Source organism: Hyposmocoma kahamanoa, unplaced genomic scaffold (assembly GCF_003589595.1).
Source record: "Hyposmocoma kahamanoa isolate Upper Pololo Valley unplaced genomic scaffold, ASM358959v1 99086, whole genome shotgun sequence".
Classification (NCBI taxonomy): domain Eukaryota; kingdom Metazoa; phylum Arthropoda; class Insecta; order Lepidoptera; family Cosmopterigidae; genus Hyposmocoma; species Hyposmocoma kahamanoa.
The window spans coordinates 1-15715 of NW_020655780.1; the positions used below are offsets into that span (position 1 = coordinate 1).

Sequence of the window (15715 nt, forward strand, 5' to 3'; positions counted from 1 at the left end):
ACTAACTAGACTTAGTGAAGCTGGACTCGACAATGGTTGCGAACCTTATTCGAAATGCAGCTTTTATCACTGTTTTCTTTGTCTATAAGCGGTAGACTACTGAACATTGACAAATGTAACTTAGAAATTGAAGTCATAAGGAATAGAATCACCGCGTCATTTCATTCATTGAGACGCAACCGGTCTTCCACTGGGTTACCACCGCAATTTGTCAATTCTCTCTAACGTAATCTATTCTCTGCATAGGTGTGCTACATCGAAGCGTCCGGGTTCTACCTCGGCAAGCTGCGCGGTCTTCTCGGCGACGGCAACAACGAGCCCTACGACGACTTCAGGATGCCCAACGGAAAGGTAACGCGGAGTCAAAAGAAGTGTTAGTGTTAATAAGCTTATCGGTGACGTCACTGTGACGTGGCCCGCACCGACGTGACTTCTTGGGTGCAGATCGCCACCTCGGAGGCCGAGTTCGGGCACTCGTTCCGCCTGGCGAGCAGCTGCGCGCAGCCCAAGACGCCGGCGCACGCGCACGCGCACGGCGCGCTGCCCGCCGCCTGCGAGGAGGTGTTCGGGAAGGCGTCGCCGCTGCGGCCGCTGGCGCTGGTGCTGGACGCCGAGCCCTTCAAGTGAGCTCCGATTCTTTATTTCACGGCATTCGCCGTTACTGTCCGTACGGGCTAAATAGGTTTACAAAATGGATCGCAAAACTTAGTTCTTTCTCGAGATCCCCTTAATCCTTCGATTAAGGGGATCTCGAAACTTCTATGAAACTTATTTCACCACTATCCGTCCGTCTGACTCAATTCCGTAATCTAACAAGTCGAAATTATAAATGAGTAATGCCTGCAAAGCTTAATAGAATCTTATATGTTAACCGACACGTGTCTCCCATACCGTACCGGACCTATTAAAGCCCCCGGCCAATAAGAGCCCTCGAATTATTCACGAAATTCAATCGCCTTCGCTCCAGCCAGTAGCGTCTCGGCTGTCCGTAATAATTTTCTTTCCCTCATCAGACAAGCCTGCTCGCATGCTGTCGCCGGAGATTCGGCCAACGCCCTCCGCCAAGCGTGCGACATTGGCAGCGGGTACGCCGCCCTCGCCGTCTCCGGTCTGTTGCCCGCCGTCATGCCTGCCGTGTGCGTGCAGTGCACCGACGCCGACCAGCCCAAGAAGGTCGGAGAGAGCTACGAGCTGAAGGTCCCCAACAAGCAGGCTGATATTATAGTTGCTGTTGAAACGACTGTGGTAAGTTTTTAAAACAAATAACATATATGGTAAAAGAACTAAAGACTTTATTATTTTATAGACTAAATTTAATTTAATTTCAACATGGTTTAACTATCTTCCGTCACACTTAAAGGACATTAAAGGGAGTAAAAAATCTGTTAAAAATTAAATAAAAAATGTTTGTTACATACAATGTAGGCATCGAGTTATAACCAGAAATAGAGACAAAACAAGGGCCATCCATGCCTGTCAACTCATCAGACAAGTGGGTCTTATATCACTTATAAATATCAACTCTCGTTTGCACTGAAATCACAAATTAGAGAGCTTTAATGGTACAGCGCCAATAACTGACCTGTATATACGTCTCCGTATAAAAAAAAATTTTATATTTATTGTAATAAAGATAATATCTCTAACTTTGGGGGCTGTTCTATACGGTGGCGTGGGAAAAACAACAAAACAACTAATTACAAAACAAACGGAATCACATTTCATCGGTAATTAAATATGTAATTTTTCCGTTTCCGCCCATTAAGAGAAGCTCAAGTTAAACTGGTCGAATTGAAGTGAAACAGTTGACGACACCCGTCAATTGTTTCGAATTCGGGCTGGCCAATCGGAGCGCAATTGTTACCGTATTGATTTTTCAGAAGTTTTCAAACAAATTAAATGACATTTCGTCTCTATTTCTGGTTATATACTCGATGTAGGTAAATATTGAAAAACTGTAGCGTAGCAACCAAACTCTCCCGATAAACTTTTATGAAGTTTGGGACCTTATCTTATTCGTAAAAAGGTCATTGAAAATATAAATAAATAAAAAAAAAGTATTCCGTTTTATAAAATACTTCGACATGCATGCGACATGAACCCACATAATTCAGGTAAAAAACAGTCATATACGAAGAATTATCTGTGAGCAGTGTATATAAATAGACCTGCAGTAACATATGTACCGAAACATAAAATCTAAATTGTGCAAATACGTGACGGATACAAAATATCTATAACATGTTATTTTTGAACGTGAGGAGATTAAACTCGTTTCTCTACAAGTTCAGTGGAATCAATGTCATTGTGGACGAGCTCGTATAAAAATGTACGTGCTGTCTAGGAAACGTCGTCTAGAAATTAACGACTACACATTGTACCTTTTTACACTATCAAATTAGAAATTCTCGCCAAATGGTGCGTTGAAATGGAGCGCCGAGGAGGCGTGGCTTATTCCAGCGTGATCATGGTCGAGTTTTTGAAATTTAACTAGTCAGATAAAAAGTCTCTATTTAGTCGGTTATAGTCTCAAAAAACTAAATATAGTCAGTCCGCCCTTCAAAAGTTATAAGGGTGTTTCACTGTCCACGCTGGAATAAGAGAACCACAACACCTATCTTAGATCTCATTACAAAAAAGAAAGTCGTGATTTAGTCGGTTCTAGTCGTAAGAAACTAGATTTTGAAGCCGTTTTGAAGTTATTAAGGTGTTTTACTATCCACGCTTGAACAAGCTCATTCCGGCGGCACCATTTTTAAATCTCGAGAACCACAGCTCCTAGCTTGGATCTGATTCGACCCAGAAAAAATCGTGAATAGTCGGTTCTAGTTGCGAAATTTTAGAATTTGTAAGAAGGCACTTGCGAGGAGGGGTGCTGCGGTACTTAAGTAAACGGCGTTACGTTACGCGACACAGCCTTGCTGGTGTGGTACTCGGTGCGTTGAAATCAGAGCGTTCTGACTACGCAACACATCGACAGCGCCCATGTGGCATCGATTTTCTTTTTATAATATTTATTGCACAGGGAACAGCACAGTATACATTTAATAAAAGGAAAACACAAAAGGTACTGCTTATTTCTATAACAAATTGCTTCCTGCATACCTAAATACAGGACAAAGTAATTGTAGTAACGGGCTTACGTGCACAAAATACAAAATTATGTAATACAATATTTAACATTAAACTATTATAAACTAGATAAATACATGTTTCAAAATGCTTAATAATACCTGTAAACTGGATGGAACAGTAGATCTTATTCCTGTGCATCCCCTTCTCTTTCACACTACATTTAATTGACATTTTTTTCGATTTCAGCCCAACAAGAAGAACTACAAAGATCTGGTGATCCCTCTGGTCTCCCAACTGGTGGATGCCCTTAAGAGCAAGCACATCACCGATATCAAAGTGTACCTCGTCGGCATCACTTCCAAATTCCCATACCCCATCGTCTATGACACTGACAGTGAGTTTTTCTCTATGGAATTGTATGAAATATTTGAAATGTTTAAAATGGTCAACCTTAACAAACGTAGAGACATATTAGATATGATTTTTCTATACAAAATTATCCGTCACAAAATAAACTGTTCTTCACTCCTTAGCCAATTCAAACTTAAACTACCGCATAGATATCCCCGTCATAGAATTAAAGCTCTCTTTTCGACGCCAATTCGCAGGACAGTAGCGGGTCGCAACTCGCCAGTTCCTCGTCTATGCAGCTTGTATAACCATTTTATCGTTAATATCAATAATTTAGATATATTTCACGACTCTTTGGTTAAATTCCGTCGATCGATTACATCATCGTGACCTAATTTTCTTTAGACTTTCAAATATTTTTTTTTCTGATAATAATATTGTTTACTATTTAAGTAAATACATAGATACAAGTATAACCCTTCGCGGACTACTTTTTTGAATTCACTAATTTACTTGCACGTGGTGTTCATCTGTTAAAAATTGTGCAATTAGTATAAACCCTAGAATAGAAACCACTCATAATGTATTTGTTGTAACAATTGTTGATGAACCTTAATAAATAAATAAATAAATAAATAAGTAAATATTTGTTAACATGACCGAATCTAAACACTAAACGTTTCTTTACACAGTAAAACTGAAGAATCCTAAGGTAAATTTCGATGACGAGAGCCGATACAACCATATCCCCACAGTAACGACTGGCTTTGAGAAGTTCGACAGTACGGAAAAATACATCATTGAGACCATCAACGACTTGAGGATCACTTTTGGTGAGCATACTTCAAATGGCAATCCTAAGTGCGTCACTGCCTCCGATCCGTATTCCATCGCAATCCGAGAATATACAAATCTAGAAACACGGACTGACTAAGTCCACAAGTCCGACACAAACCGAGAAAATACAAATATTGCTTGTACACCCACTAGATCACTAGATGATCCCTATGACACTTCATTTGACGGTTGACGATAGACTGTTGTAAAATTCAAATGTTGGATATTAATATAAATAATTTGGCACAGGTTTAACGAATATGGTAGCCGGGTACAGGTCGCTTATGGACCTGCCGTTGAGGCCGGACGCAGTGCAGCACACCATCAACGTTGTTGGCGAACAGTGCAAGAGGGCTTGCTCTATTGTAAGTACATCATCAGAGCCAGACTCGTCGGTGTAGCCTGTTCAACTCCTCACTGTTCATAGCCAGCTCTTTGACGTCTTTATGACTGCTCTATTTGATGTTCTTTTTTATTTGTTCCTGTTCTTCGTCTCTTTCTTTTTCTATCTATTTTCCCCTTAATTATAATTCTCACAAATTCGTCATAACGTAACAAAATAAGTAGAAACAACAAAAACTGTAAGTACAAAGATGTCGTAATAGCACATTGTGTATTAAGGGCGTTAAATCAGGAATTACGAACGAGGCTTTATTAAAAGCCCGAAGTTGAAGACTGAGGGCTTTTTGGTTTTTCATCACATTTGCGAGGAAATAAATACAAAGATAAATGCTCGAAACGACAACAACGATATCTATGTACAACTAGTCAGCTGCTGGTAGCTGTAAAGTAACCTGGCTGAGTGAAGAAATAGATTTCTCATAGATGGCGCTACGGTAAAAAAGTCGTTAAAAACCAAAATAAAACATCTGCAATAACCACATGAAAAGATTCGTAAGGTCCGCTAGTTCGTTCCGTGGCTTAGTTGGCATAGCGTCTGGCACGGTTTGCTGGAAGACGTTGGTCCGAATCCGGCCGGATCGAAGGAATTTTTTCTAAGTGCTCGATCTTTATATTAATAATTATAAGAAACTAGTGGAGTAATTTCACAAAAATAACTGAATATCATGGTAATCAAACATCGTGATGTTCAATAAAACTTAAAAATTTCAATGTAATAACAGGCAATTTAAATCGACAGGTTGAAATTGTACGCACGCTGGCGTACGCGGCCACCTTCAGCACGATGCCATACTCGCACACCCTGGTCACCGTCAGCCCGATCACCAAGATTGGCGGCGGCAAGAGTCCCGCTCAGGTTGTCGGTGAGTACTGATACCAACAAAAGACTATGGACAGTTTTTGCCCTTCGGCACTTATTTATCGATTTCTTTTGTACAACTTACACATGCAAGTTGTACAAAAGTTGTGTTGTCGTGCCCCGGAACGAAAAAGGTAGGGCACAACTAAATTTTTTATCAAAACTAAGTTACATCGTATTTAGGAAAAAAGACCTTTTATGAAACTGAATCTCTTAGCATTAAAAATAAATTAAACAATTTTATTCTTTTTGTATGAAAAAATATTTTATAAAATTTGACCAACTTCTGCTGTTTCGATTTTTCTCGTCCAATGGAATGATCCTTACATGAAACTGAGTTAATAAGCACTAAAAAAAAATTTGATCTATTTGATTCATTTTTATGAACATCTGTATATCTGAATAGTTGTTAAATCGACTCCTCCGCAGAACAAAGACCTATGTGCGAGATGTTGCTTATTATCGCAACATTGTACATTTCGTTTGTTGTTCTTGACTGCAGATATCCACATTCAAGATCGACTGTTGTTCGATTTTATATTTCCGAAACGAAATAATAAAGGCCTTTTGAATAACGAGATTATGTTTTAACCTCTTTTCGCTGTATAATCACATCGCACGTTGTGCTTCGGTTGAGTCGAAATGTACTGCAAGCTTAAAGGTCACAACTGACATTAAGATGGAGCAGAGGAAAAATTCCTAATCTTCGATTTGATTTTAGAGGGGTATATCCACTTTGAAGTTAAAAATAAAATATTGTATGAGTAACTACACGATATATTCAAGCATAGACACTAATCAGAAACATAAAACAATAAAGTTTCCTCGATAGATAAAAATCACGAAATGACCTAGAGGTCATTTTCACATTTTTTCGATTCATCCTCGAAATGCTACAGGTTATTAGGACAAAAATTAGATAATTAATTATATTTATGCAGGATCGAGAACTGTAACTACGGATTTTTTTTTAATCCCTTTAGTTTTAGAGTTATTCCGCTAAAACGAATTTGGTACTTTTAATGCGCAAAATTCAACATCTCCTGTCGCATGTCACGCGATCTTCAGGCATATATTTGTTTCACAAATTAGGGCGGAGCCAACGTCAAAACTTTTTTGACATGCTCCCGCTTAATAATCAGATTAGAAATTTTTTTATAGTAAAAAGTCATATTTGACATTTTATTATGTTAAAAACAATAATATCAAACTGTGCCCTTATTATGTAATTCAATTACATTATAATAACACAAAAAAGGCACAACTGAATACAATTATTGTGCCCTTTAGTTCTATTCATGGCTACAGAAGTCACATTCCAATTAGTTACGCCCTTTATATACATTTATAATATTTTGTGTATGTATATATGTATATAACATAAATAAACTATTTAATATGAAACGTATATTGTAACTATTCGTTTCATCGGAAAACCTTAACAAATTTTAAACACATTTTATTCCCTTCAATAAATATCTGCACATAAGAAACATTTGTTTATATTTTAATCACACTAAAAATCATTTGATCGCTCCACCAGGCTACACGGACGATTCGGTGCTCCTGTTGGGTGACAAGGTCGCCTCAAAGGGCTCAGATAACCTTAGAGACTCGCTTGAGAAAGATGAACAAGACCCTTGCATCAACTTCATTGAAGGAGTAAGTTGTACTACGAATATTATTTTAAGACACGCCCTCGCCGGGAGTAATGTAACAATACAAGATTTCGCACCCCTCATGAAAGAAATAAGTAAAGTTACGTCAAAAATTTTTGTTGCTCCATTTGATGATGAAAAATATAACCCACACCTCTCCAATGGAGAATGGAGACGGAGAGGATATATTTTTCTGTGTGACAATTTAACGTTTTAAAAGAAAACTTACTTTAACTTTATCAATGGCATTGGTTGCCAACAATGACCACTTTGTCGACAACCAATGCCATTGGTATAGAGTTTTCTATTTTGTGCGTCTTGTAACTATTTTATATGTATATTTTGATTAATATATAACGTAAAACCTGTTTACAAATAATTAAAAAAATACCTATTTATTCCAGACTGATGGCTTAGTCCTGGCAGGTGCAAACTATCATACCCTGAACCCCGGTCAGCAGAAGCAGTTCCTTCAAACGGCAGTGAGCACGATCACCAACAAGATGTTAGGTTCGAATCTGACTCGAAAGTGCGTCTGCGGTTACGTCGACCCCTTCCGTGTACGCTCCATTTGCGTCAATGAGGACAAGGCGGTAAGTTTATTAGCTGATCGATACAGTCCTTGAAGCAGATTCATCATCATTCACAATCCAACTTCCCCCACTGCTGAGTATTGAGGCATATAGTAATTCGTATCGTAGTTTGTGCCATCCTCCACGATGTCGTCTAACCATCTACAGGACATTCCAAGTTTTGACCAAAGTTCGTTTTTTGGCTGTCATTGTCATATCTGAATATTTAGTGACTCTACCTCTCCCTAATGGTGAAGAAAAACCTCGCGATGAAAGCTGCACATCGAGAAATTTACGTGATGGATTCTCAAAAATCCTGTCTTTAGAGGAGATCCGTGCCCAGTAGTGCAATAAGTAATAGGTTCACGATGACGTATAACGTACTTTAGATTAATGTAAAGAACGTTGTCATTAATCAATATTAACTTTGTTAACTCTACAGGCTGCAGGCAGAAGAAAGTAAGCAGATCACCACCGAGATCCAAATCTGTGATCAAGAAGTCGAGCGTACCGATCTAAACCAAAAAATATTCTTAATTTTATAATCTTTAACTAATACCTTAGGAGCGAGCGAGGCGCAAATACAGAAACACTATTTATTTAATAAATTATCCACTATAAATTGATAAATCCTTTAATGTCATTTAAATAGTAATTATTTACTATAAGCTTCTTGCACAATAAGTAAAATTATTTTTCTAAAATTTACGCTACAATGTATGGCTAGTTAGTAACGTTTCAAATTTGTCTATTCTTCGAAAATATCTTGATCTTATTGTCAAGCTATTTTCGAATTTTTAAAGAGATAACAAACTGACAACCACAAATGTCACTTTCAATAGCCGCAAAAACCTATTCGTCAGTTTATCTCATCGTAGTACTTCCAACTCATTGGCGTAATAGCCGCGTAATACAACGGAGTCATATCTACATAAAACTTCGCATGAAAGATAACCATGCCATGTTAATTGTATAGACCAAACACATCATGGTTCAATTCTCAACAAACTCACTGAAAGCATCAAGCATCAGTTAAAAACAAACGTCAAAGATTTATTACTATTAACCTGCTAAATTCATTTACATTTAGTCTTTATCAAATTCTTGCTTGCTTAGGTCAGTGAAATAATCCAAAACGACACTATTTTTATTATATCAAAAACAGGCAACAGAGCCACAACTGTACTTAATAGTTGTTGTATACTGATGCCGTTGGTTCTCACAACTATTCTTTCCATTCTTTCACAAATTAAATAGATAAGTAATTTTTTTTTATTATAAGGTCACATCCTCGTTTAGTTATTTAAAGGCGTTTGACAATAAAATGAGTACATTTTCTTTTAGGAAAGATATTTTAGATTGTAGGTTAGGAAATAATGAAAAATATGAATTTTCTTCACGATGATTCTGTTGTAAATAATTCATGAAATTATTATTTCACTCAAATGGCAATCTCTCATTTTAACATTTAAAATAAGCTGTTTTGCCAATTAATTAGGTGAATAAATATTTCACATAAATTACTTTCCAAAGAAAATATGCACGCCTTCGATATAACTCTAACCAATGTCTTCCACATTATTGTAACTGTAGCTCATGTAATTGTGGTTCATATTTTGGATGCAACAATTCTACCTAAACTCTACAATTTAGCTACCAAAAAAATATTTTATATTAATTAGACTTTCCAATGCCCTTCAATTACCAATGTCATTGGTATTATTCCACTGTATTTGTGAAATCTCGCTCGTGAAAACCAATGCAATGTATAAAGTTCAAATAATTTGTTATTGTGTGTACTGAAACGCCGTATGCGAAGGTATTATAGTAAAGTGAACTTTGTATTTAGGTTAATTAAAAAATGTACTACCGATTTGAATTTTCTTATACTAATGCACCTATTTTATGTCCTTTACGAAAAATTAGAAACAAAATTATTTAATCAAATTATTTATTTAATATATAAATAAACTATCGAAAAACACTTACAAAACATTCAAAGTAAATATAATCTCTTTATATATAAGATTAAAATTCTTTTCTTTAATTTACTCTTGAACCATCAATCACCATTTTTGTAAATTTTATAAACTAATTTGTCATTAAGAGTTTATACAAACTCAAATGGCTTTGGTTGCATAACAGTGAAAGTGTTGAAGATTTACACTGATTACTTTAGAATAGAATAGAATAGAATAGAATAGACATTTATTGCGACGCCACAACTTTACGGTGTGAAAACACGATTCATATAAATTTTCACGATAGAAAAAATATAAACTGATCTGGAAATTTTACAAGCAAACCAGCAATGTTTTTTTATGTCAACTGAACTAAATAGAATAGTATACGATATACATTTTTCAATTGGCCTTAATTCCGTTTGTAAAAAATAAATTCTGCAATAAAGTCAGTGTCTCTACCATTCTACCTAAGCAAAATGGACCGTATTAGTGCGGGAAATCTTTGCATTCGAGCCATTGACTTACAAATAAATGGACGACGGGTCTAATACAAAAACCACGAAAAAAATGTCCCAAGTCAACCTATTCGAAATTTAAATTGTAATGTCATCGCAGTATCGCGCTGTCAGTCGAACAAATGAAGACTAAAGCGGAGTTTGGCGCTCTGTATACGATTTTAGTGCCTTACAAGTGCGGACACTTTTTAGCGCGGACCCGACGTCCATATAATTGTAAGTCAATGATTCGAGCTAAGGTAGTATCGACTCGTATTGTCAAAAGATTATATCGAGGTTCAAGAATAACGTGTTTGTCTTTATTATATCTTATTTATCTATCAAATATAAGGCACTTTGGAACGTATGGCACTTTGGAAAGTGTTACACAATACAGTCGTTCAATAATCAACTTAATTACTGAGGTCTTAGTAATAATTTTTGCGCACCCATTTCATCCTAATGCCCCGCTGCGAGGCTGAAATCTTGACGGTTGCACTTACCGCGGCTTTTACTACTTCTTGTACCTGAAATAGGAAACCAATTATAAAAGGTATTTCCAGATTTCCCGATATTCAATGTTTATCCACTACATCTGCATCTCAAAGTCAAAAATCATTTATTCCATATGTAAAGTAAATTTACACCTAAAGACGTAATTTTTTAAGCTACTGCTCAACCATTGTGCTGACTTCCCTTACAAGAATGAACAAGGAACACAAAGGGTTGCTCTTTTAAAAAAAAAACAATGAAATGCTAAGGAATTTGAATCAATTTTGTGTAGAATCTAGAGCCGTGACGTCTTTCTTTATCTAAAACATATTCTTCCGTATATATAATATTTATATTTTGGAAGTCTTCTTTCTTAATGAAATTATATATATGTTTATTCATCTGTGATATATCAATAAAGAAACTAATTTTACCACAATTAGAAATGTCAAACTAACTGCCAGATGCTATAGTAACTGGCAAGCATTGCATAGACACACAACTCGTGTCACAGTTAAATTAATCGCTCTGTACATAACTTCAATGTTAAAATACTTACACTTATCATTAAGTTCTGCGCATTTCCTACAAGCATGTTCATGGCCTCCTTATCTTCATCAGAACCTGAAATCAGTCATTTAATTACCACGTCACATTTTTTATCCAACTCAAGAAAATTTTTATTGAAATCGATTACCGGTAAGTGCGCGAAACCGGGTTCATCCTCTAGTTTGCCACCCTTAGAGATAGAATCTCCCCTTTTTTTGAAGTCAGTTAAAAACGCCTTGCAAAGATCTTACCTCGCTGTCCAAAGGACGACCCTTTAACGGTGGTCAGCATCTTGAGTTGACCGCTGATGGTTGGAATTCGTTCGCACACTTGAAGCAAGTTCTGTAAATGAATATTTCTTAGTTATCTTTAAGAGACCAATATAGAATTTAAAAGTGATGACATAAATTGAGAACGTAATTTTTTAAGCTACTGCTCATTCACTGCGCTGAGCTCCCAGAGAAGAACGAGCAAGAAACTCTTGTTCTTTTCAAATAAACTCAAATGCTATATAATACACTTTAAATCATAATTGTGTTGAATCTAGACTCAAGTTGTTTCCATACATCTTTATCTAACACGTAGTCTACAATTTTGTAATATGACTTTTCAATTAAAATACTTTTAATACAAGTTTTAAACTTAGGAAACGGTAATCTTAAATCGGTTCCCCATAAAAGAATCATTTACTTTAATTAAACGAAATCGTGGTACCATGAGTTTGGACTTAGCTCTAAGGTTAATATTATGGATATCTTCTTTCTTATTGAAATTATGTATATTTTTACGGGCATATAAAATATTTGAGTAAATGTACTGTGATGCCACAGTCATGATACCTGTCCGCTTAAACATTTCTCTGAGAGAAATACGAGAATCTAAACGGTACACAGAACGAAGTGTAATCATTATAATTCCCTTGAGACTCACTGAGATTATATTGCAATTATGATAATATTTGTTATTCTGTTAAAATCTAGTTGCGACGGCACTTGAATGTCAACATTGTCAGTGGAATAGCAGAGACGGCATTCATTTATTCAATCACTAACGATCAATTGCCTTACTAAAACTACCGAGGAAATTACTATACATTGTGATGGGTGTTTGTTTCCATCATAGTTTTTGTTTCAAAAAGGTTCAGTGTCAATTTGTCACTATTTATTGAATATTTGACACTTAGTACAAACATTTAATATCGAATCTACAAAAAGTTATACACTAAAACGTGCGGTAAGGTGGGAGATTTCCCCAGTTATACCATATCTTATTTTTTATCTCGTTTAAGCTGCAAATCTTCAGTCGCAAGAAATGTAGTCTGTTACTATATCTAAGAATAGGGAACTAGCACGGCAGTCCAGGCATTTCAAATTCTGAAGGTGTCAGTTGGTAAGTTAATTTAGATATAGTATTTGTTATCTAGACAGCATGAGACAGAGTATGACGAATCAGTAACAAAATTACAATGAGACCCGCCACTTGTACTAAAGCTATAAGGGGGCTTGAAGCGGTGGCAGAGGAAGAGCTGTAGGGGTATGTGTGCAGGCCCATCATAGGGATCAGAGGATCCCACTAGTTCAGATCCAGAGGATCGATATGATGTCAAGGACCTATTGGGACAATGATAGTAGATAGAAGTTGGAAGAAGTGGACGTGAAAAGACACTCTATTTAACTTAGTTATTATTTGCATATTTCTAATTACTCTCATGAATTGAACTATATTAAGAGGGAGCAGAGGAAAAACTCCTAATCTTCGATTTGATTTTAGAGAGGTATATCCACTTTAAAGTTAAAAATAAAATATTTAAATAAAATTGTCTGAGTAACTACACGATATATTCAAGCATAGACACTAATCAGAAACATAAAACAATAAAGTTTCCTCGATAGATAAAAATCACGAAATGACCTCTAATTTTCACTTTTTTTTTATTTATCCTCGAAATGCTACAGGTTATTAGGACAAAAATTAGATAATTAATTATATTTATGCATGATCGACAACTGTCACTACGGATTTTTTTTATCCCTTTAGTTTTAGAGTTATTCCGCTAAAACGAATTTGGTACTTTTAATGCGCAAAATTCAACATCTCCTGTCGCACGTCACGCGAACTTCAGGCATATATTTGTTTCACAAATTTGGGTGGAACCAACGTCAAAACTTTTTTGGCATGCTCCCTCTTAACAATGTCCTCCTAACCTTCATCCAATAATTTATATGTGTAAATTTGTTTGTTTTTATTATTTCTTTTCGTCTCATTTGTTGAGTCCAATTTTTACCTTGATAAAATTACTGTGCAGGGCTGTCAAAATGTTTTGAAATCAGTGCCCTTACAGCCATGTTTGGCACTGCGTTAATCTTTTGCAGTCATTGGTCGCAGCGTTCGTGATGACATAAAAATGTGACGTCACGGTGCTCGCCATGTCAGTTATTGTGATAAAATGTTAAAAAGCCGGTTTATCACTCGAATTTAGGAGCTAAATGTGGATATAATAACTTTATCTATACTGGGGATGTAGCTCTTGTCCTTTCTGATTTTATTACTGACCAATCAGATAGGACACTCCTTTGGAGGGAAAAGAAGAAGGGATGAGTATAGATAGAGAACAGCAGTCTTATTCGCTAGTTCGAAAGAAGTTCAACATATTAGATAAGACAAATTGTAAATTGTAGAAGTATCTTCCGGCGATTACGAATAAAAAAGTTTAATTACTTTCATTAGTAAGGTAGAGGATAATATTGAAATAAATTGTATCTTACCGTCCGAATTCTCATGTCAGTACATTCGAGCGCGAGTTTCCGTGCGAGTCGCGCCACCTCGTGAGATTCTGTTACGATGGACTTCGAAGTTACGATCAAATCACGTTTCTTGTCTGTAAAACAGTTGAAAAGTAAGTTTAGGCATTGCTTTTATAAACTTTAGGAAGCTTGCATTAGTTATATGAGTTTGAAAGAATTATAGTTTTTATTTATTCATTACCAATCAATTACATAGGTGCCTACATTGCAAACGGTTATTCCCATCTGATACCCAAAACTGATCCACCGCTAATTTTAAATTGCAACTCTACATTTTGCAACTCCCAAGGGATCCCCGCATTGTATTTGTAAGGTAAGTACAGTCAAGAGAAAAAGAAGTTTTGAAATAAAATATTCTTTTATTGAGCAATTGTAATCAAATGTTATAATTGTCACTCATCCTAAAGCACACTAAGGGTCGTATTCAAGAACTCTGCTCAATGCTCAAGTCAGGAATTGAGTATGGTTTAAAGCACTCGAAATCATACTCAAGTTCTTGCCATTAAGGTCGTATTTCCAGTGCTTGAAATCATACTCAAGTCTGCTCAAATCCTGACTTGAGCATTGAGTAGAGTTCTGGAATATGACCCTATGTTCCTAACACTTTTGGTAATTTTGTTTTTAATTTTATATTATTTTTTTTATTAAACGCATACACTTATAACCCTGCACTGGTGAAACCCTGTATCGCGGGTGCCATAGATACACCCATAGCAAAAAATACAATTTTTTCCGTCCCTCCCGGAATCAAACTCGTGACCTCAGCGTGGCAGACCAGTAACCGTTAAGCATTTTACACCTAGTTTACAGTTGAATAGAAAACATGAGTAAATATTGTACGGCACAGAAGGTTACAATTAAACATACCCGTGTCCATGAAGTCGGAGAGCTTGGCCATGAGCACCGCCATGCGCTTGGCCGTGGCCACGATTTCGTTGTCTCGTCCCGACCATTCGCGCACTGCCGCGTGCAAATTCAGCGCCGCGTTCTGGAACCAATTTGTTTTTATCATTTCAAATAAGCTTTACTATGAAGTTACAAAGGAGATAGGTTTGGTTTTAAACTGTTTAATACACGGTGAAGATTATTGTTGATACAAAAACAGAACAATCCTAGGGTCCTAATGGGACGTGATTTAAAAGTGAACTGTATTACCATAGAGCTGGTATAATCTTGACTCGTCCCGAGCGTGTTTAAGACCGATTCGCAACAAACAACATAAAGAAAAATTTATTCGATCTGACTGGACTCGAACCAGCGTCTGTTGTCACACCGGAGCTACGGATCGAGTCAGCATATCTCACGAACTTCCCCATGTGCGTGTGACATATTTTTGTACCGGATATGAACAGCTTTTTTCTTTGTGTTGTTCGATTTATGTATCAATAATAAACTAATAGTCACAAAAAAATAATTTTGGTATTAAAACATCATTATATTAAATTGGGAAAGAGTTCGTCCAGGGAAGTACTGCCATGATAGCTATTTCTGCCACTCCACTCCAGGGTAAGGAGTGGTGTAATTTCAGGCACAAAGGACTTGTCAACTTTGTCTCATGGTGACGGGAGCAGTGGCTGGGCCCCTCAGACCTTCACAATTTAAAGCTCTAAATGGCACCTGTGATTGGTAAGCGTGTCGCTTACCACAAAGCTCACGAT

At 36.5% G+C, this 15715-nt stretch overlaps 2 protein-coding genes across 2 annotated transcripts; one reads left to right on the plus strand and one right to left on the minus strand.

The window, feature by feature from the left end:
* Positions 1-246: 246 nt before the first annotated feature.
* LOC113239003 (apolipophorins-like) lies at positions 247-8787 on the plus strand (the record flags this gene model as incomplete). Its single annotated transcript, XM_026475872.1, has 10 exons — positions 247-351; positions 445-623; positions 1014-1245; positions 3322-3469; positions 4119-4259; positions 4513-4628; positions 5405-5528; positions 7068-7186; positions 7587-7775; positions 8197-8787. Coding segments are annotated over 10 exons (1374 nt in total), but the record flags the coding sequence as incomplete, so codon positions are not given.
* Positions 8788-10369: 1582 nt separating this feature from the next.
* LOC113239002 (vinculin-like) lies at positions 10370-15045 on the minus strand (the record flags this gene model as incomplete). Its single annotated transcript, XM_026475871.1, has 5 exons — positions 10370-10739; positions 11264-11328; positions 11505-11595; positions 14019-14131; positions 14925-15045. Coding segments are annotated over 5 exons (489 nt in total), but the record flags the coding sequence as incomplete, so codon positions are not given.
* Between the last annotated feature and the right edge of the window lie 670 nt (positions 15046-15715).